At 45.0% G+C, this 23,476-nt stretch overlaps 1 protein-coding gene across 2 annotated transcripts in view; it reads left to right on the top strand.

The window, feature by feature from the left end:
- RORA (RAR related orphan receptor A) overlaps positions 1-23,476 on the top strand; it is a 710,565-nt gene that overhangs the window by 355,660 nt on the left and 331,429 nt on the right. Inside the window, exon 1 of one of the 2 annotated variants that reach the window (XM_040968722.1) lies at positions 17,209-17,327. The exons of the other annotated variant lie outside the window; for it this stretch is intronic. Within the exon in view, the coding sequence (XP_040824656.1) occupies positions 17,300-17,327 (28 nt within the window). The 5' untranslated portion in view covers positions 17,209-17,299. Of the gene's footprint in view, positions 1-17,208; positions 17,328-23,476 lie in introns of those variants that run through there. 2 annotated transcript variants of the gene reach the window in all.

Raw genomic sequence — 23,476 nt, 5'->3', positions numbered from 1 at the left:
CAGATTGAAGCATGATTTTAAAGGTATGCCTAACACTGTACGCATATAATTACCAAATCATTTTCCTCATCATGCTGTTGGCTAATTTATCCGTCACTCCTGGTGGGGAGACACAGGGCAGAAGTTTCGCATGGTTTCTGGAACTCAATAGATACTTATGGGTTGTTTGAACGGAGGTAGATAGTGGAACAAAATGAAAGTGACTTTCATGTGGAATCATTAATATCTAAAACATTCCCTAGCATATGGTGAGAGACCAGGAGATGTAGGTTGAGTTCATGATCTTTTATATCTGTAACCGATTTTTATAGAATTTAATACATAGGTCATACCACTCACCACTGATCTGTGTTTACCCTGTCACAGTTGAGGGCATTCAATGGGTCAGGCGGAAGACTTGCTCTTCATTTCTTTAATCTCCGAAACCTATCCACACTTTTGCTAAGTCCTGGCTATGGATTTGTTATTTCATGCACTCATAGTTGAGTCTCTGGGACAGAAAGCTTTGCTTAGGCTGTTGTTTGCCTTAGTAATCAAGCAAAACATTTTCTGTAAGTCATCATTGTACTTGCCTGTTGATGCTGGACGTTGGGTCAAATACCCTTTGTTTCCCTAAGAAGGTTTAACTGAGAGTCTCTGATTGGAAGCCTAAGGTTTGGCACAGTCTCAAGGGTGTTAAGTTTCTTGCAACTTTTGACCTTAGCATGCACATTTAGGTTTTCCACTGGTGAGCAAATTATTCATCTGCTATTAGAGAAATGACTATTCTCTCTTGAATTGGGTTCTATTGCAAACTGAACCAGTGATCAACATGTTTAGAATGGTTTGAGAACAGAGATTTGGTTTCAGTTCTCATCTAAAGGTTTGGATAGTTATCTGAACTTGACTCATCTGATCTCATTCTGGACCATTGAATCTGTAACACAAAGTTGGAAACCTCAAAAGGGAATACACATGACATTTCTGGTACTGCCAACTTCCCATCAGACCAGCCACATTTCAATGAAATGTCCTCAGGCACCTTGGCAAGTCCAGTTCTCTTCCAGGTCTGGGTTGTGGTTTCTTTTAAAGTAGAAGGTATAGGTGGTGGGTGAATGAGTATAGGCCACTGAACTCTGAGGAGGACATGTCATGCACAGCAAGCAAGGAGGGTTGCAGTGTTTGCATTTTCTCAGCCCTTTTTCTTGGTCCTCCTGGAGGAGAGGTAAGTCTGGCTGGAAGATCTGGACTCCTCATGAGATGAGTGCCAACAGCATTGATTAGTTGTTCCTACTTTACCCTGTGCCAGTGAGCTATGTGACCATGAACCTCCTGCAAGTCCTGTTAAACCAATCAATCAGACCCAGCCAACATGGGGTTGAGCCTGAGTGTGCAGACTTTTCTCAGGCTCTCAGGTGCTCCTGCCATGCCAGCAACCCTAATTTGAGTAGTGAGACCCAGATACAAAGCATCATGCCAAGTGCAAGGAACATGGAGTTGATCAGGTGAAAACAGAAGCCACTACATTTCAGGAATCTTCTCTTCCATGAGGAGATAGGTAATTAGCATCCTTTCCACAGGTGCCCAATGCAAGGACTGAGGTGTTCCTAGCACGGGAGTTCTTAGAGGTAAGGAGGAGACAAGCTAGTAAGTCAGGAAACAGTATTTCAGGCAGAGGCAACAACCCAGATAAAAACAAACATACCTCATCTTTCCATGTAAGATGTCCGGTTCAATTCCAAACCACAAAGAAGCAAAATGAAGCTTCAGAAAGTATAGGAGAGGTAAAGCATCTCTTAACTCCAAGGGCATCAAGCCTTTCCTCCTCTTTGTCTTTAAAGATTATTTATTTATTTAAAGGCAGAGTCTCAGAGAGAGGGACATTTTTGTCTACTGTTTCACTCCCCAAATAGCGATAAAGGCTAGGCCAAAGGCTAGGAGCCTGGAATGCCATCCAAGTCCTCGAGCCATCTTCTGCTGCTTTCCTAGATACATTAACAGGGAGCTAGATGCAAGCAGAGCAACTGAGACTCGAGCTAACACTCATATGAAATGCTAGCATCCCAAGTGGTAGCTCAACCCACTGTACCACAGTGACAGGGCCCAGGCCATCCTTTCATGCCACAATATAATTAGAGCTCTAATATAATTAGTGCATTTGGGAGAAGCTCCGAGGTGAGAATCTCATGAGCCCACTGAAGCCATGGGGTCTACCCTTCCCATACTCGGCATTTCTGGCCAAGCCTTGTCTTGCATTTCTTATGGATGGACTGAAATGGGGGTTAGACTTTTTATTCTTCTTCTGTGTGTCTTCTCTCATTCTCTCCTTTTCACATTTCTGAAAATTTAGAGTGAAATCCCAACAGATGTTTCTGTTACCTCAGGTGTTGCCTCTCCTTCCCTGTGCCCCACTCTTGTTTCATTTCACTTTCACCATCCCTTCTGTTCTGAGTAAGACCTTTTGATCTTCAGGGTACCACACTTCCCGTGCCAGAGCTGCTCACTGACCCATCCTACTTGGCAGTCCAGACCAAGAGAATCCAAACATTGCAGCGCACCTGCTACCCAGGAGACTGCTTCACTGATCTTTCTTTTTGCCTATGCCTTCTCTGAGCCCTGAACTAACCAACAGTACATGAGTAAAAACATCAAATTCTTTAGATATCTAGCATAGTGCTTGCCCTCAAGCTTTCCATCTGTCCTGACAAGGAGGTAGGACAAGTTCTAATGGTTTTGTCCCCAGTTTACCAGTGGAAAAACTGAGGTTCAGGGTTCCTTCACAATGAGGTGGTAACAGGAAGCCAATGTTCCAACCTTCCATAGGAGCATTCCGCACTGGCCATCAGTGGCCCTGCTGTGATCTTCAAGTAGTTCTCAACAACAATCCAGCCCTCACAGAGGACGCTGAGACTCAGAGAGGCCAGTGAGATCCAAACTTTGGGTGAAAAATCCTGTTTACCTGATGACAGAATCCTCACTCTTACCCTGATGGCCATACAGCTTGTTACACCATACTGTCTTTGCGTCAGCTCTCCTGGCCCTTTTTTTCTCCGTGTGAAATGGAAGCACCTGTGATCTGTAAGAGCCCCTCCCAGCTCTGATATCCTGGGATCCTATGATTTTGTCTCAGAAACCAAAGTTCTTCATCAACAGCTCCTATTCAGTACCAGTCATTTTGGTTAATTATGTTGAACTCCAAGTGTATTTTACAGCACTTGTCAACACACTTCAGTTTGTTGATAGCTGGATGATAGCACCTGTGTACTGTTTTGCAGGCTGTGTGCAGCAGCTGAGCAGACTTTGTACTTGGCCACATGCTACAATGTTGTGTCCTGATGCCAGCTTAGTTCCACTGTTTGTACTGGAAAGGAAAAGACATACCTTGCACTGTAAATGCCAGGAAAGCAACAATGGTTAGCTTTGGCTGAATGGAAACTGCTGATTGTGTTCCAACCTGGTACCTTCAGGTGTGTGCCAATGAGCATTCAAATGGAATGGTACAGAGACCCACAAACAATCAGTTTGCAACTGTTACTCAGTATCTGCAGGGCAGTTTGTTCCAGGACCCAAAATCTATGTATTCTCAAGCTCCTTGTAGGAAATGGAACATGGTATCTTCATGTAATCCTCCTGTGTTTCCTCTCTTTTAGATGCCTAATGCAGTATAAATGCTATGTAAATAATTATTATATGTAAGGAATGATGACAGGAAAAGAAAACTCATCCATGGTCAGTATACATCCTTTAAATTTTTTTTCTGTCCATGGCTGTTTGAATCCTAGGATGCAGAACCCAGTGATGGAGAAGGCCAACGTGGCATCCATGTTGGGTGCATGAGCAAAGGTGATTTCGGTCTCAGCCTTTCTCCATGGGAGCTTCGGCTCCTGAATGGCTATGCCTCAGGTTCTTTTCTCTGCTCACTGCTTCCCTTCCAGGAAGGCACCTTGTTATCTAGAAGGCTTTCCAGAGCACACTGTGTCTCCCCCCATGAATCTACACCCATGGCCCTCTGAATATCGCTCCCTCATAACTTTTGTTCCAGCATTATGGCAACGTCTCATTATTTCTCTGGCTGGTCCAGAAATTCATCAGTACCCCATGGGAGCAAATGGTGTATAACTGAATAAAGAAAGAAAGAATAGCATCATTCATATTCTTTCATTGTCTGTGTACAAATAAGGAATAAGATTTTGGACAGACTTGCTAAGAGTTTGTCTAATCACCAATGTGTCATCTGAGCTTTCTTCCAAGCTAATATATATCCAAAGAAGTACCCTTTTTCCTTCCCTGCTCTTCTTTCCTAATTCTCCTAAGATGGACCAGGTTCTAGCTCAGAAATGATCTCTAAAATATTACTCATTCAGGAAGTGTTCCCTAATCAGGAAAGAGGCACTACGTTCTCCTCTATCTCCCTGGTTCTAGTTGAGGTAAACGTGCAGTTTCCAGGGCTCATCTGTCTTTATATCTTACAAGATATGTGTGTTACCTGTCAATCTGTACATAGGGTAATACTTTATATTCTTCAGGTTGTGAAAATACTAGTTCATTTGTATCAAATGCATTTTCTAAAGTATGGCTTGCTAATATTTTGGTTTTGGTAATTGATTTAAGAATCATTCTGATTCTTAAAACATCTGTAGGCCTATCCATCGTTAATGGAGATCTCACCTTCAAGAGACACTGTTTAGGAAATATGCTATCAAACCTCTGATTGTTGCATACATTGAATGACATTATTGGGCAGAGGACTGGGGGATGTAATCTACTGAGAAGTGGGAAGCATCAGGATGGCTTCCTTCTCAAGCAACAGCCTCTACTAGACAAGGCACTTGATAGTAGCTTCAAGCAGGCCCAGAAGGTCCCCTTCCCTGAGCTTTCCTCATTGTCTCCCAAGGTCTTCTCCAGTTGATCTTTTTACCCAGTAAGTGGTGATCACCCCTGAGCCTGATCCGCACTGTGGCTGGTAAGGAGGGATCAGGCTGGCCACATTTCACATGGCTGGGTTGAAGGACCCTATGGCCCTGTTAGAAGCTGAGATTTCCAGATCCTTTGTGCTCATCCCTGATTCAGAGTTAGCCCACAAATCTGCATGTAATTAATTTAATTTTGGTCCTTTTATAAGTCTTTAAGCAAGAAAATATTGCAGAAGATGAAACAATAAAGTTGAAGGCATCACACATCTGCCCCAGGAAAGTCAAATTGTACCTGAAGTGTGGAAGACTCATGGCAAGGTAAATTTAAACACCATAGCTTCGATGTTTACCACTGTTACTGTGGTTATGTGGATAACTGTATCATGAAAAATGATTTTTAAAAAGACACTGATTAGTGTCCACCACTCTCAATAAAGAAATAAAAACCTGACCCATTCCACTAGATTCAGTTCTTAAATTTATGGATTGGGTTGTGGAAGGAAAGAGGGAGAGAGTGGCCAAGACCTCTTTTGAAAATCTAGTGAGAGCACAAAGGCCTTAAGCCATTACACAGATTCTACTGGGAATGGAGATGGGCTCATTGGTGGCAACGACAAGCCTGGCACATGGTGAAGACTGCTTATCTCCACACCCTGGCTCCTGTGGCTGCAGGAAGACAAAGACCTGGGGAATGAGTCAGACCTTACGCAGGTACCTATGTAAGCTGTCTTGTGGTTTCCATATTACTGTAGCCTCCATCCCCAGCATTCATGGCTCTGATAAACTATGTGTCTCTCTCTCTAGTTTGCAGCATGAAAGGCCACGAAACAGCCCGTTCCTTTGACACTCAGTGCTCCAGGAAACTTTAAAATGCAGAGTTCTCCCACATCATACCAATTAGCTATGTCTATCCATGCATTCTTTGCACACTAATAAAACAGCCAATGCCCAGAGCATCATCCGTGGGGTCAACCCCACACGCAGATATGACCTTAGCTCCGCCCCAGCCACGTCGTGTAGGGACCATGGTGCTCTAAACTATTACCAGTATCCTCTGGAACTTTTTCCCAGGAGAACCCAGGGAAAAAAAGGAAAACCCTTCCTCACTGCTGGGTAGGTCTCAGCTTTGGACTATTTCTGATGCTTCGTTTGCTTTCCTTCTGGAAAGGAAGGAGGCAAATATTTTGAATTCCCAACGTACCATTCCAGGCTCCTTTTCTGCATTCAGCAGATTGAAACATCAGATTTCCCATTACCCAAATAATTGAAAAATGCCAGTAGCTAGGATACACTTGGAGATGCCAGTACCTCATCCTAATGATGCGGGTGCTTTTAGCAGGAGCTGTCACATGTATTCCTTATGTATGTGTTTCTGTTGCTAAGAAGCCTAACTGAGTGTTACCAGTTGCTAAGTTTGCTACCCACCAAAGGCCATTTTCAGCCATATGCTAGTGCATGTGTTGTGTGCATTGGTTTATTTCCTTCCAGTGTTTTGTGTCTCACCCCACCTAAATAGTTGTATGTGTGGCATTTTGAAGATTCTGTTTATCCTCAACACAAACTCTTCCTCCTCTGAAGGTCTCATGCAGAAAAGTAGCATCGCCCCACCAGCAGATAGAAATTGCACTCTCGGAGTAGGTACTATCGCTACCTAATAATAATAGCTATTGGAGCTTGTATTTATATTGTGCCTGATCATTTATAAAGGATGTTTCCACCTTTTTTCCTATTTTAGCTTCACTGGGACCTAGTATAGTAGGTTTTAAAAACATTGCATTTCCAGATGAGAAAATTGTAGACTCATAGTGTGAAAATGGAAATATACCATTTATACCATATATAATATACCATTATTATACCATAATATACCATCATGCCCATCAAATAAGGGCAACTGAGACTTGAATGCAAGCATATCTGACTCCAAGTCCAGTATCTTCCAGTTCTTTGGATGTTTCACTTGTTCTGAAATTCCATCTGTTGGATGCTAGGGTGGTTGCTGAGGCTCAGCTGCAGTTTTCAGAATACTTGTGGCACCACATGGCTAACTCCCTGCACTTCAGTATCGAGGCCAGTCCAGATGTGTTGTGAGCCAGTTTCCAAATTCAAGATGACATTATGAGATGTTTTAATCGCTGCTTTCTCCTTCTTTGATGTCTTCTTGTTGGCAATGGTTATAGCCATTTGTTATGTGCCCAATTAAGTCAGCAGTCTTGTAGTCTTTTGTAGAATGTGGAAACTTCTCGTTTTATGCCTTGTGATTCTGCTTTACGGAGCCGACAAGAGAGATGGCGGAAAAGGTTACAGTCACTCTATTTCTCTATTATCATCTTCTGCTGAGAGCTGATCACTAATTTTAGTGTCAAAGCAACAGTCATTTTGAGGGCTTATGAAAACCTACATACTCCCCAGCTAGGCAGACAGCACCCCTGACCTTTGCAGCTGGAGATAATGGCCAAGGCTGTGGCACGGTGACCTTTAGGCCAAGAGTGGGTGGCAGCACTTTCTTTTCTGTGACATTCATTTTGCTTTGCCTCTATTTTTAATTGGAAGTGTATATAGCATGAATGTGCCTGATTCTCCCCCGACCCCTCAATTCCCACCCTGAATATTATGTCTGGCTAGCTCATGTCACTGAGAAGTGCTCTCATTGCTAAATGGGGTGGGGGGTTGTTTCTAATTGCTGTGGTCACAGAGCCAGAGGATATTCCTGGCAACCTTTCAGGGAAGACACTGTTCATAGAAGCAAGATGTTGTCCCACCATGCCCAAGGATGGATCCGGCACTTGCGTGTGTGTCTTCCAGACAGCTGCTTTACTGCCCCTGAACTCTCCATATCCGAGGGGAACCTTAGCCACATAAGACATTTCTTCTCCGTCCATCTCAGCTTGTGTCTTCTGTGGTGCCATTTGTAGCAGGGTTGTCTCATCATCCTGCATTCACCTCACTGCTGCACCCCGGCAGCTCCAGCCTATTCTAAAGACCTTGCTGTTCTATTCAGTTCTTCATTATTGGCTAATTCAATAATAGCCCCAAATTACTTTTTGGATGTTTATCATGTTTCCTCAGACACAGTTACTAGTTTTTGTTTTTGGGTTTTTTTTTTTTTTTGCACCTTAAATCTCCATAGCTCTCCAGCTTCTTGGTCCCCTACATTCCCAGCCCACCCCTGGCTTTCCACACTCACACCCAGGGACCCTGGAGTGTCAGAGGAATACAGTCATCATGCCTTCCTCCCCAGGCCTGGGAGAGGAACAGCCTTTCCAAAGCAACAGGACCAGTAACCAAAGTTGTGGATAGGGACAAGAATGTGCCACCTTCTAAAAAGGACCTTGTTTTTTCCTGACCTGCCCACTTTGGAAATCCACCTTTGCTCGTCAGCCACCCTGTGCCTGCCTCCAGGATGACTCTGGGTGTTGATGTTGGTGCTCCTGGTGATTCCTGGGGTGGGGAGGCGGGGGCTTGTGGAATGGCTTGGCCCACCTGGCGAGGTGCTAATAGAATGGCCTGACGGCAGCACTCGCTTCCCTCTTGTGTGTGTCCGCCGTCTTCAGTCCCACTCACTCAGCAGCATGCTGAATGAAATGTGCTTCGGTGCTTTGTGTCGGGGAGAAAGAAGAAAAAATAATGGCCATTCAGACAGAATAAAGGTTTATTTGGTGCTTTTCAGAAATCCAGCATTGTCTTCATCATGGTCCTGGTGTTCACATAATGGCCAGAGCCTTGTTCTTCATTCAGACATGCCCAAAGCAAGGAAAACATCTCACCCTGGACGCAAACCATTGAAAGAGATCAACACGTGAGGCGTGGGCTGCTGAACGAGGAGTCTAGGAAGCTCCCTGCTAGAACAAGACAAAGAAAGACAGAAGAGGCTTGCTTTTGTAGTTGGTCTTGCTTCTGTTTGGCAAGAGCTTCAGGAGAATAAAGTCAGGCTGATCACCATCACCCCCATCATAGTGCACCTGATTCAGGCTCTTGTGGTGCAGTGGACGTAGCACTGCTGGTCTTTTCTGCATTCAGTTCTCCTCCCCAAGGCTTCCGAGGTAGCTGTCATCATTGTCCTCATTTTAGCAGAACCCAATGAAGGGAGAGGTCAAACCTCTCACCCCAGGGTCATCTGCTTGGAAAGTGGTGCAGCCAGGATTCTAAGCCATCTAACTCCTCCTCTTTCAACATCACCCACGACCCTGAATGAAACCCTCTGGACTGACAAGTGAGAAGGGTTGGTTCCTGGATGAGGATGGAAATTTCAAGGAGTAATACTTAAAGGACTGTTCACTTGATGGCTTGGCTTGTGATGCATTCACAGGGAAACTGCGTGCTGTGTGATTCCTGAATGTTAGGACAGGGACCTGGGCTCAGCCAATGAACACACTGTTCACGGCTCCTCCTGGTCTTGGGTGACCACAGCTCCCAACTAGCACTCAGGTTCATTAAAATTGTGCTAGGGACTGGCATTGTGGTGCAGTGGGTTAAGCCTCTGCTAATAATGCTGGAATTTCTTAATGAAGAGCCAACTTGAGTCCTGGCTATGCCACTTCGTTTTAAGCTTCCTACTAAATGCAGCTGGGAAGGTAGCAGATGATGTTCCAGCTACTTGGGCTCCTGCCACCCACATGGGAAACATGGGTGGAGTTTCTGGCTCCTGGCTTCAGTCTGGCTCAGCCCTGGTCATTGTGGCCATTTGGGGAGTGAGCCAATTGATGGAGTCTTGTGTCTCTCTCTCCCTCTCTTCCTCCTTCCCTCCCTTTCTGATTCTCCTCACTTCTCTCCCCCACTTCTCACTTCTCTCCCCCACTTCTCACTTCTCTCCCTTCCCCTCCTCTCTCCTACCCCCTCTCTCTGCTTCTGGCTGTTTTTTTTGTTTAAGACTTATTTATTATTTGAAAGGCAGAGTGTACAGGGAGAGAGTGAGATCTTTCAGCCAATGATTTACTCCTCAAATAGCTGCAATGGCCAGAGTGGAACTGGTCTTAAAGCCAGGAGCCAGTAGATTTTCATGGGTCTCCCAAATGGATGCAGAGGCTCAAGGACCGGGACCATCTTCTGCTGCTTTCCCAGGCCATTAGCAGGGACCTGGGTCAGAAATGGAGAAGGTAGGACTCCAACTCATTCCCCTTTGGAATGTCACTGCCATCTCAGGCAGTGACTTTACTTGCTATGCCACAATTCTGGCCCAAGACACTGTCTTTCAAACAAATGAATCTTGGAAAGCAGGCAGATAAAATCAGTGCTGGACTAGAGAACTGTCAGAGTGCTGCCAGCAATGAAATTTTCTGCTCTGGCAGCTCCGCAGGCAGTTTCCTTTAGGTTAGCTTCTGTTCACTTGCTGGTTTCTGTTGTTCTCAGTGACAGAAAACCCATAGAAGTCATTTGGGCCACTGAGACCTCATGTCACCAGCCCCAAAAGATCCTTACCTTTTGTGCACCATCCTTCCTCCACAGTCCTCAGACTATCCACATCCCACCAACTCTTGTAGGTATCTTTCTCAGCAAAACCTTACTTGAGTATATCTTTTTCTCATTTCTGTGTTCAGAGACATCACACTGGGAGCTGGAAATAAATCACTGTTGGGTTATTAACATCACAGGAATGGACCGATTCCGGGTCTGCCCTTTGCTGTTTGTTGCTGTTTTTGAGAGCATGTTTACCATTGGTCATACCTGATGCCCCATCACCGATTTGACCCCAAGATTCAATCCCACACTGTGGTCATTGTTTGTTCATGTGGTCCGGCTTGTGTCTCTTGGGAAAGTGTAGGAGAATCACTGTTTTCTCTGTGTGTGCAGTATCTTCATCATGGAGCTTGTAAATGAAGATGTTCTGAATCTGACCACCTTCCTAATCAGTGTTATTGAAGTGATGTCTACCATTTCTTGCATTGTCTTCAAATGATACCAGTTTTTCAAAAGTTAATATTTTGAATAGCCAGTTGTCCATCTGTCCCTCAAGCCATCAGTCAACCGTTTCTTCCAATCAATGATCATTCATACTCTGCTGGGCATTGTTCAAAGGCACAGATCCTAGAGGCAAAAAAACAGAGGATGTCTCTTCCCTCAGGGAGTGCACATTCTAGGCAGGACAGACAGGATCTAAACAAGCACACATACCAGCAAATGCATTAGATACTATCTGGTGGCAGAAATGCCTCAGAAAGGAATAGAAAGACAAATGGAGGAAAGGGCTGGAGGCTGAGAGTAACACAATCTCAGTGCTGCTTGGACACTTCACCATGACTTTTTTTGGCTTAGGCAACAGAGAGCTTTTAGTCACCAAAATCCATTTCCCGGCAAGCATAGGCATTGTGGTATAGCAAAATGCCTGAGGTGCCTACATTCCTTATCAGAGAGCCTGGAATCAAGTCCTGGCTATTTCTCTTCTAATCCTGATTCCTGATCATGCACATCTTAAGAGGCAGCAGGTGCTGGCTTAGTGCATGGGTTGCTACTACCTGCATGGGAGGTATGGATGGGGCTCTTGGCTTCTGACTTTCCTGGCTGGGGCAGGCACTGGAGGAATGAAACAGTGGATGGATAATCTTGCTTTTGAACTATATTGCTCTGCAATAAATAAGTAAGTATTTTTGCAAATAAGTAAATATTTTTTTGAAAACTGAAATTGACATGCAGACCTGTGTTCCTTCCACAGGCTCTGGAGAATCCATTTCTTGAGTTTTCCAGCTTCTGCGGCCTCTTGATTTTTGGATGCATGACCCTGCCATTGTCCAGGGTGTTCCAGAAAACATGGGCCACCTGTTGCTTCATTGGTCATTCCCAAATTCAGAAACTGAGTGACTCATAGGAAGTGCAGAATGGATCAACAGTTTCTGGAAGGAACCGTCTCACAGAAGAAAAATGGTGTCATTCACAGAACTTAGACTTTTGCTTGGCTGGAACCCCAAAGAAACGATACCATATGTTTGACCACTGGATTGGCTTTTACATTCATCCATGTGTTTACTCCTCAAACTTTTAATTCCCAGAGGAAATTTTAGCCAAAATCAGAATCTTCCAATTACTTTACAGATGAGACAAGACCATTTCTCTAACCCTCAATTCCATTATTACTGAAAACAAGGAATAATGGAATTGAGGAAACTAGGAAAAATTCAGTGATGTCATGAGGTGGTGTCAGGCACCAGGGTAAAAGCTGTGTACCACATACTTCCAAGTTCTACCCCTGATATATTGAATTCTTGCTGTAACTCTGCTATTAACCACAAAAACATCTAGCCCACACAGCTTAGTGCCAAAAGAGTATCACATGCATCCTCTTAGATTTTTAGAATGATATTTTTAAAAGTTTATCCAGCAGAACACAAAGATCTTACTTAAACATTTAGGTCCTAGTGATTTCCATGAAGGCTGGCTTATGAGAAGCATATTCAATACTGTGCAAAACAATAAAAAATAATGACGGTGTTTATTGGGAGTATCCTGTCAGGATCAGCAAGCTATGCGGCATCTTCAGCTTTCAGCAGAGAGGCTGGTACAGGGTTCCTTCCAGGGGTGGAACAAGCAGAGTGTCATCTCGACCACCACACCTAAGCTGTGGCTACTGGCGGACCGACTGAAAGGAGGCTGCGCCAGGCCAAAGGTGCCTTCCACGAGTGCTTCAGGACTTTTACAGCATCAAATTTTCAGTGGCTGTAATTAGTGTTCCTGCGATGTGGAACACTCTGTATCTGCCATCCAGAAGGGGGTTTCCCTGTGATCACACATTGACATGCATCCTTCCTTGATGCATTTGCTCGAATGGCAAGGACATGATAGTTCAGGGGAGAAAGAGCAATGACACTGCAACCTGTTGCTTTGACAATGAGCAGTAATCTTTGCAAACAGCCCATGAACAAATACAGATCCAGTACCTGTGGAGTACACTCTTTGCCTAGGAGGAGACAATAGTGAACAAGGTCCTGACTTTACAGAAGTTAAAGACCCAGCTGGAAAAAAAAAATTAATTATGCAATGGTAGACAATAGTCTGTAGCAGCAAAGTGATTCTTAAAGTCACACTGTGGCCTGCGAGTGAATAACCTAAATTCTGGCCGTACCTTGGCCACTTAATAGTGCAAATGACTCCAGCTTAGTTATCATCTATCAGGGACACTGAAAACTCAATTCCTTAGGATAAGTGAGTTCACCTCTTTGGACCTTGGAATCCAGTTTTAGAAAGTGCGATTTATATAGGTGATGCTTGGTGGTAGTGAGGTATAACTCTTTCCTAATTATGCTGAGTGTTTAATGTGAATAAATTCAAATATTTCTACAGCAGCCTTCAGTAGGAGATGAACAATATTCAATCCCTATTTACTGAGGAACAAGCTGAGGTTTAGCTGAAATGACTTACTCTGAGTCAAAGAGCATTGACTAATGTCAAAGCTGAGATTCGATAGCCAGTCTTTGGAAAGCCTGGGCTCAGTGCCTCCCAGGAGGCCCATCCCAGCTGTTGTGCTGCACAGTTCTGAGAACCTTGAAGAATCCTCAGGAGATTGCTGAGACCATGAGACAGGTGGAGACTGGTGGGGGAACTACGTAGAGATAAAATATAAATGAAGTCTAAACAGAAAGGAATACTGCCTTGTCTATGGCTCGGGGAGTTCAGAACCTGGCTCTATTTGAACACCAGGATTCTCAAAGCCAGTCTGTGTTTCTGGGGTACACTGATCCATCAGTGCTGGCCACAAGCCTTTGCAAAGCAGGCAGAGCTGCAGCAAAAAGACTTCAAGGCTGCTGCATGCCAATGAGTCTCACCTTTTCAACCTTTCCATTTTCTACCAGTGGCAGTCACAAGTAGGGGAGCTGTGAATTTCACGTTAGCCTGTTTAGTAAAGATACACACCAAAATACACACACAACTTCACTTTAAGACTGAGTGAGTTTGGTTTCCTTCATTTGCACGATGGAGACTGGGACACTGTGTTGATGGCTCACTGGCCACAAACCGTTTCCTTGTATGTAGTCCAGTTGCCTTGGTTTCCTGCAGATGCTCTTGAGCAGATTGCTCATCTCCTTATCTCAGAGAATTGTCTCCCCCAATGTAGCCCTGGAGCCAATAGCTTTGATACCATCGAGGTAAGGAGGCATTAAACCATCCTCTCCGTAATTGTCTTATTCGTCCTTTTTCATGTCTGTTTCATGAAAAGATAATGTGGTTAGATTTCAGCAGGGCCCTGCTGAGGGTGTCATTTATGCCTGGGGTTACCCACATCATCACGTGGCTCTCCTTCCTCACTGCATAGTGATGTTATCTTCTTTTGCTTGTGCTTGGCCATAGAGCAACTAACTCCTTCCAGCTTTTGTATATGTGCACACGTGACAAGTGTGCCTTCGGCTTATGCAGAGGGTGGCTTCTGGCAGCGGCTTGTAAAATGACATTTGCTATCATGGAAACTGGTTGGGGGGCCTTTGACGCACTTTTAGGGGAAAAACAGCCTTCATTGGCTTTTTGTCTCAGAAATTTGAAGCTAAGTTCTTACTCAGCAAATGCATTTGTTTAGTTCAAGGTGGTTATTCTTTATTCCTCCTATGTAGCAGGTACTAAGTTGCAAACTCAGGGTTCAAAGTTGAGTATGACTAAGCACCTGTCTCAGTGTAACTCTAAAGAGAAAATATGTTGACAAATTAACTGGAATTGGACTCAGAAAGGTCCAAGGAAGTTCTAGGAACAAAGTGCTCTGCACGACAGATGAGGCAGGACTCAGAGTGAAGAGTTGGGGAAGGTTGTGCAAAATGAGCAGTCATTTAAGCTTCATCATCATAGTCAAACACAGGTTTATCAGAGGGGAAATATTCCCAGCAGAAAAAAAATTTAAAAACACACAGGCATATGTGAGAATGTGGTTGTGTAGTACATCTTGAGCAATGCAGGTATATCAGGGTGAGGTTGTAGGAACATGGTTAGACCCAGCCAGGAAAGGACTGTATGCATAACCCTGATATAGTTTGCACTTGATATGTATCTTAAGGTTTAAGGCAACAGATTCACCCAGGACTCTGAGAAAATCAAGAGTTGAACTTCACAGTTCAGGCCAAAATGAAGAACTTAGCCTTTGTGGTCAGACAGGGCTGTGTCTGCCAGTCCGTTCCTACATCTGAACTCTCTTAGTCCCCAGCTAACCTTGTCCAGGTGCGAACTTGGACTCCTGCTGGCAACTAGAAAGCCACATGTTCTCATGTGTCACCTGGCCCCTGAGAAGAATGTGTGTGCTTAGCCATGACACGTAGGACAGACGCAGTTGGTTTGTGTGTCTGCCACTGCCACGTTGCAGATGGAAAAGAACAGCTGGATGTCTGGAAGGCATGGGTCCTGTGGGCCTGCCTACCACAGCAGACTTCTCCATGCTCATCCTGAGCAGCTCGGTGCAATTATTTCTCCCTGATTGCTTTTAAGCTTCTTCTGATTCTGCCTTACTTCTTTAAGCTTCTAAAAATCAGAGTGCAAGAGACTGACCAGGAGGTACGTCACCTTAACTGGGAATGAGTGAGGAATGAGGGCAAGAAGTGGTGGTGGACTTTAAATTTTTTTTTTGTTTTGCCCTGGAGCAAGGTGGTCTTTCTTAGGGTGATTCTCTTTGCAGCATAATAGTAGGAGAGGGAGGGAGACAGAATCTATGTTTCTGCCTAAGACATCCATGGGTTTGCATGGTTGCAGAACACACCTGTAGAGCTTTGTGAGGGATGCAGTGGCAGGGAGAGGAGAGTGGACAGAGCAAGCGACTGCTATAGGATGCAGCGGAGAGGCATCTCCACTGCGCACAGCCAACTGAAGAGCCTCCTCCCAATGCCCTCGGAGCCACAACCCCTGGGAGCTTCCTAATCTGGTTGTCTACTTTATTTTTAAACTTGAAAGCTGAGAATTTCAACTAATAAGTATTAATGTTTCTCAGGTACCAGATTGAGTTTGGGAGGAGTGATTGAGAAATGCCCAAGAACTGCTCCGAGGACAGGGGTAGTGATGCTACGGACACGGCTCTCAACACCTGTTCATCTTAAAGAAGTGTCCAAGAGCATGAGTTTTGGTATCATGAGACCTGGGTTCATATTCTTAGCCCTGACCACTGACTCACTGTCATCTTTTGTAGCTGCTTCATTTCTGCAGGCTTCATTTTCTCTTCTGTAAAGTGCAAGTTATGGGACTTTCTAGGACTCATGTGAGAACCAGCTAAGATAAAGTGCCTGGTAGGTAGCAAGTGTCCCACAAACAGCACCTTCAAGCATTTCTCTGATTGTTAGTATCTAGAAAAGTACACCAGGGTCAGACAGTAGAAGCTCTTGTCTGCCAGGGAAAGGGATTTGGACTTTGTCCTGAAGCTCATGAACAATCAGAATGATGATTTTCCAGCAGGAAGTGATATGAAAGAAAAGAGTGTTTGGGGAAGTCTTCCCTTGTCATCAGTTTGGAGAGCACTGCAAGAAAGAATGAATGTCGGCTAAAAAGGTTTGTGAGTGTGCCAGCACCACAGCCTGGGGCCCAGGGAGGCCGTGGAGGGAATTGATAGGAAAAAAGAACAGATTCCTAAACTTGAGAAAGAAAACTGGCTAAGGACTGCCCAGTGGTAGCTCAGCTCTCAAGCAGATGGGGGTTAAGATGTTGGAGGATGCATCAGGAATAGCATTGACCCCAACTAAAGAATAAGGGGAGGAAGGACGGTGCTGTCCTCTCTCCTGGATCACTTGGCCCAGGTCTTTCAACTCAAGAACATGGCTTGGCATGTGGATTGTTTTGTCTCCTGCTTTTTCCAGAAAGTGTTTGAGATGGTTTTACAACTAATACCTAGGGAGAGCTATAACAGGGGTGACCAAAAAAATGAGGACATAGAGGTAAGAACAAAACCTATGATAGAGCATGGGGATCGAGGACAGAAAATGGACTGACAATGGGTGTGGTTAGTCTTAATCACTCACTTGTGACTTTGCACTTATCCTGCCATTTCTCATGCACTCCCTTTCTGGGTCAGAGTCTCCTAGACAGAACAGTGGGGCCTGCTCATTTCACCTCTTTTCTTATATCCAGAGTCACAGTTGGATCTCATCATCATGTTTATCTCTTACTCTTAGAAAGCAATGGCAGGTGCCGCCTCCTCTACAACCAGGACAACAAGGACAGAGCAGGAGGACAGGTGAAAGCAAGAAAGAGGGGCAGAGAGACAGGCGTGGGCAGCAGACACTGCCTGGTGGCCCGTGCTTGGATGGAGGTGGTGGTGGCAGCTGCCACAGAGCAATCCAGTTGTGGTTTGGCTTCCTCTTTCTTGCTGTGTAGCGGCACAGAATCACTCAGCCCTTGGGTCTGAGGGCTGGATGAGGGCACCTTAAAATGTTGTACGTCCCCTCCCTAGCTGGATCTGTGCTTCGGTGGCACAGAGAGGAAGCGGCCCAAAGTTGTTGGCCACAGCTCTCTTCTGGAAAATGCGAACAGAGAGCCACTCAACCCTTGGTAAGTGTGTTGAATGTTTTTACTTTCGGTGCCTCAGTGTCTCTGGCTTCCGTGAGCTATTGTTGTCGAGGAAGAAGGGTGGCAGCATGGTTCCCACCCTGCCTGAGTGGGTGACAGAGCAGAGATGCTTATCTCTACACCCAACTCAGTGTTGCCGTTTTGGGGTAACAGCTTTCGAAAAAACCCTTGGCTTAGGCTGCAGCTGGTCAGGCTTGGGTGGCAGTTATTCCAGCGTCAGAAAGTCAGCTTTGTCAGCTTTGTCAGCTTTTAAGAGAGCATTGCTACATCTTTCCCTCATCCTAAAACAGAATCTGAACTCACTCTCCTGGGGATGTGCAGGGAGAGAGACAGACAGGAGTCACACTCATGATCCCACAACTCATTCACCTGCTCAGCAGCAGCCAGACATGCACTTCCCTGCAGTTCAGCTCACATCTTACTCACTTGATCTTTTTCCACATGGCAACTCTGAGGCTACAGGTGCTGAACAAACTTTGTCCCAGTGCCAAGGCACTGCAGGTGAGAGCCACACCAGGACTTCCGGTGTTGTGGCTACAAATCTGGGATGCAGGGATTCCCTGTTTAAGGGTAGAGAAGTTTGCGTCACAGCCCATCAGACCAGGGTCCTGTCCTGCCTAGGAACATGTGAGAGTCACCTCCCCTGGTGCCGTGCTGAGCTCTCAGCCCTGACCTGGCCTACTCCAGAGCCCCCTGGGACAGATGCACAGGTCACTGAGAGGACACCTGGGGATGCATCACCTTAGTATTGCCCTGTGACGAGCCGGCCCTCCCAGACTCCAACAGACCACCCTAGAACTCTGCATTCAAACTAGGAGTGTTGGTTCACCCAGGGGCAGTTCCTTGGCAGCTATTACCCAGGCCTCCCGCTGTCTGCTGCCTGCCACCTGCACTCCCTCAGGGAGTCATAGCTCACGTCCTATGGGGAGCCACCCTCTGCGAATCCAGCTCCATCCACACTCGTCCAACCTGCTTACCACAAAGGGGCCTAACTCTTCGTAGTTCATCTTCCTCCATTCTAGAAATCCATGTTCTCCATTTGCCATTTAAAACACATGTGATTTATGAGGCAAGCAGCAAAAATGTGAGAGCACTTTCTAGAGGCAAAGCCTCCATAACATTGGTGACGCAGCAATGGACGTAGTATTGCTATAAGGGATCTTCTTTCATCCTCCACTTCTAGTGCCTGTCAGTGAACCCAGGCAGGGCCACCAGTCTCAAAACTTCACAGGAAACCTTCATCCTGTATCCTAAAGAGCAGGGGCCATGCAGATACCAGTCTAATGGAACACAACAGATGGTGTTTATAGGAATTCTGAGCTTACTCTACAAGGTCCAGTCAGCCACTTGTTCCATGCAGATGTGTGGTGATATCAGGGTGGTCTCTAACTTCAGCAAACCAGCAGTCAAGGTCACAAATTGGCATTGTGTGGTCTTGGGTGATTTACCTGTCTCCAGACTTCTTAGAAGGTAAGAATTGTATCTATGCTTAGGAACAAATTAAGTGAAAAGTACAGGGAACTTCCATGAGGTACGTGAAGAGTCCGTGTGTTTTCAGTGGTCATCAAAACCCTCATTAATAATTATTCTTTAGTCTTATTGTCATTATGTTTGTCCATTATGTTGCTGACCCCATGATACCGGGCATATAAGCACTTAGCAAATGTTTTGAAGGATGACCAAGTAAGAAAACAAATCTTCTGTTGCAAGAAAAAAAAATAGAAGAAACATTGTCTAGAGGAGCTGAGTTAATGCAGAAGATGCTGAGTTTTGTCATGCACTTTTGGTTACATCATGTTCCCTGGGAACCAAGAGCATAATAAGCCCAGCCCTACTATGACACCTGTCAGCATGAGGCCGTGGTGTGAGTGGATTCAGTATAAACAGATCACTGGCTTTCCCTACTTCTTTCCTAAATAAAACTTCTGGGCAGAGGACCTTTATGTTTGAGGTTCTAAGTCAACTTGCACCGTGCACAGAGATAGGGTACAGCCCTCCAGCACAGGGTTCTGATTCCATGGTCAACACCAGGTACAAGTGTGCTGGGCCCTGGAATGTGCTACCTTTGTGCCTGAGCAATGCACCCTGACCCATAGGGCAAGTGGCAGTGTTCCTTCTCTGGGCAAGACATCTTGGTGTGTGCAAACAGCTATAGAGCTTTTCTTCCATGAACTACCAAATGTTTAATGCTTTGCACATGCAGCTAAAGCAAAATTGGGAGCCCAGGTTGTGTCTGCCCCACTGTTTCCAGTGAGGAAAGCCAGAGGAGGGTCCAATCCTCAAGCCTCAGCAAGCAGAGGTCAGACTTAAACTAGCAGATCAGGATCAGGCTTGGTGCTGAGAAATATAATGCCTCATTTCTAGATTCATTGGGAGATGAAGCAGATTTTGGAGCCTCATGCTAGAGGAGTGTGTGCTAAGATAGTAGGGATAAAGGAGACCATAGGGTGAACTATAACAGGCAACTTTCCAAACTCCCATTTTTTGCTTACCTGTGGTGGCTCTTGTGCATCTCAGACAGGCACAGAATAAAGACAGAAACTCCTTGCAGGGAAGTGTTTGAAGGCAAACCTTGTACGAACTGTAATCCACTGTGCCCTGCCTTGCACTATATGAGCCAAGTTATTTGTTTATAGATTGCTTCTCAGCTCTTTTGCTAGGCAATAGAGTCACAAAAATGAAAGAGACAGCTTCCGTCTTCCAGGCAATGCCTGAATATCCAGTTAACTGAGTGCTACAGAGCACTGAGTTCAGTAGTTTCCAGAAACTTCCAAGCAACCAGGTATTTTGGCATCGTGAAAAGCCAGTCAGATGCCATCTTGCTTGGTTGGAAGCCTTTGTGATTTGAGAATGGATGGCAACACTAAGGACTGGCCCTAGCTAGCTCCTTTGAGGAGTTAATGATGTGCCACCATGGTGACCAGCAGAGAACCCAAGGGCAAGGCTGTGGGCCTGCAGGAGCTTTGCATCTCTGGACCCGACACGATGGCTCAATGGCTAAACCTTCAAGTTGCAAGCACTGGGAACCCATATGAGTGCTGGATCATGTTCCAGCTGCTCCATTTTCATCCAACTCAGACTTATGGCCTGAGAAACCAGTAGAGGCTGGCCCAAAGTCTTGGGCCTTTGCACCCACGTGGGAGACCATTAAGAAGCTCCTGGTTTTGAATCAGTTCAGCTTCAACTGTTGTGGTCCTTTGGGGAGGTAACCAGTGGGTGGAAGATCTTTCTCTCTGTCTCTCCTTTTCTCTGTTTATCCAATCTGCCTTTCTAATAAAAATAAAAATAAATCTTAGAAGAAACAAGTGGGTGCGTCTCTGTACTCTGGATGTCTTCCCCTTGCCAGACAGTGGAGGAGGTGGCTCCCTTCTGCCTTTTTGTTTTTCCCATGTCAAACTTGTAGTACCTGCTACCAAGCCTGTATTGACGTGTGTGAGGAGGGGTGAGGTTGGTGGCATGGAGCACCAAATGATTGATATATGTGCATCCTCACCACTCTGTAATTATCACAGCCCCACCTGGGGAGGAGCTTGTGTTCCCCAAGCTTCATCTCACATCTGGAATCCAATAGGCTTCACAGTTTTCCTTGTTGGTTTTCTTACCTATCATGATATGTTCTTGACTGCAACCACCCGGCAAAAGTAGGAAATGTGGGGTAGCCAAAGAACCAGAAAGAATTAGTTTACGCAAAGGTATTTCAGATGAAAGGCAAGAATGGTGGGCACCGGTCCAGAATTTACCACTCCCTGCTGCATTTCCTTCTTTACTCTGTTCTCCATTCAGAGAGCAGGAGGGAAGGGTGAAAGATGGAGTCAGAGACACAGCATTAGATGCCTCTATAGAGATTTGGAATGTGAACTTGACAATAAGGAGCCATTGAAGGGTTTCTCAACAGAGGGAGGCACTGGTCAGCTTTCCAGTTTAGAAAGATCACTGGCTGCCGTGCTATAGTCTAGACCTGGTTAAGGAGTCTGGGGTCTGGGGATGTTTTAGTTGATAAACTGTTGAGGAATCAATGACTCATTCTTTCCTTGTGGCAAGGGGAAGAATGGTAAGATATAAGATGCAACCCATTAACTCACTCAAGGTGTGGCTTGCCGAGTAGAACCCATTTCTTTTATAGTGTAAAATATATCTGGTTCAAGAAATGTCTCTGTTCTGTCACTATGCGTGTTTAAGAATCAACATCCAGATTGAGCTTGCTTGTTTTGTTTTGTTTTGTTTTTGTCTCCTCTGTCAACCTACAAGGCCAGTACAACTTTTTAAGTGATATTTGAACCCCATCATAGTTTTGTTTAGCGAGGCTCTTTGCCCATGGGCTGGCATTTATATGAGCATCCAGTAGCAAGACAAGAATGACACCAAATACCATGTAGGCTATTTGGGGCTGACTGCCTTGTACTTTTTTTTTTTTAACGTAAGCCAGTTTTGTTTATCAACTGCTAATGACCAAAACTTAAACATTCAAAAAATATCCATCATTAGACAGACTAGAAGAGATCAGTGTAATGAGAAATGAGAATATCAGAGGACTTTGAAAAAAGTTCATGAAAACACATATTTTGAGAAAATTGTAAGCCCTAAATGTCAAAGGCTTTTTTGCACAGAAACAAACTTATCTTTTAGTCCCATCTTGCATGAGCTTTTTGAAATCCCTTCATCTGTGAGCAGCACTGTAGCTGTTGAGTTTTCTCTTTTCTTGAGATTTTATTTTTATTTGAAAGGCAGATTTACAGAGAAAAAGAGACACAGAAAGAAAGAAATGACCCATCTGTTGGTTCGCTCCCCAGATGGCTGCAGTGGCTGCAGCCCATTTAAGCCAGGAGCTTCTTCCAGATCTCCCACTAGGGTGTAGGGTCCCAAGGATGAGTCATACTCCACTACTTTCCTTGTCCATGAGCAAAGAGCTGGACTAGCAGTGGAGCAGCCAGGACTCGAACCAGCACCTACTTGAAATGTTGGTGCTGCAGGTGGAATAATAGCTTACCATGCCACTACACTGGTCCTGACCTGTATTTTCAAAGTCACCAATCTTGAGTCTTTCCAACGAAAGAAAATAAAAACCAGGGAGACCTTTGCTTTATAATTGTTAATACATTTTAGGAATCAGAAAGGATTCGTTATTTTTCCTACCATTTGCAAGTGGGTCAAAAAACACAGGCCTGCCATCTAGTTGATTGTATCTGAGGATAAGTAACCAAGCATAGTTAAACAGTTTGAGTTTCAAATGGATAGGTACGCATATGAGGAACTAATGGATTGAGGTAAGAGCTGATAGACCTGGGACTGAGGCCTACCCACCATCCTCAGCCTTACCTGTTAAATGGGAACAACACTAGATGAACATACTGGTTGTCATGACAATAAAGTGTGATGGAAATTACCTTTTGATGTGGACTGGGTTGGTTGCAGGTTGTTGCTGTTAGGGAGCACTACACTATCGGTTATGGCTTGTGTCCTGAAAGGCCCATCCCATGATTCTGTAGGTTGAGGTTTCCTTGGACTCAGAGTTTTCACATACCCTGAGAGAACACCAGCCACACAGTACCACAGCCCAGGGACTATGCTTTCCATTTTTATTAAAATTCTTATTAACAGCCCAAGAGCTTCTAAGCCAAGCCTGATCTCATTTAGGGCCCTCAATTTGATCAGAGCAACTTGTGTGTGCTGTTCTAGTCTCACTTCCCATGAAGTGAAGATAGCAACGCAACAATGTGATCCTGAAGTTACTGTGGTCTCTCTCCCTCCAGTCACCATTGCCCAGGCCCTGGCTTCAGGTACACTTTTGAGCTCTGTTATTACATGCCCACTCCTTGCATTGAAGACTCCCACTCCTTTGAAACTCTAAATGTTTCTAGGAAAAGTAACCACCGTCTATTTATAGTTCAGTAGTGCTGAGCTTTTTTACTTCTGTCCTAAGAATAGATGGGGCTCTTTTGGAGGTGGGGAGAGATCTGCAAAGATGAGGGTCCTGAGAGATATTGTCAGGGAAATAGGGAGCAAGAAATGGCAACTTAAGTCATTAGATCTGGCTTGGACCCATCTAAGAAGCTCTGTCTCACTTTGGTGTGAACAAAACACTTTGCCTCCACAAACACCATGTGCTCTGCATCTGTGGAGGAGATCAGGGC

This window comes from Ochotona curzoniae, unplaced genomic scaffold, assembly GCF_017591425.1.
Source record: "Ochotona curzoniae isolate NIBS_2020 unplaced genomic scaffold, NIBS_Ocur_1.0 scaffold_4701, whole genome shotgun sequence".
Classification (NCBI taxonomy): domain Eukaryota; kingdom Metazoa; phylum Chordata; class Mammalia; order Lagomorpha; family Ochotonidae; genus Ochotona; species Ochotona curzoniae.
This window is presented reverse-complemented; position numbering and strand designations above follow the sequence as displayed.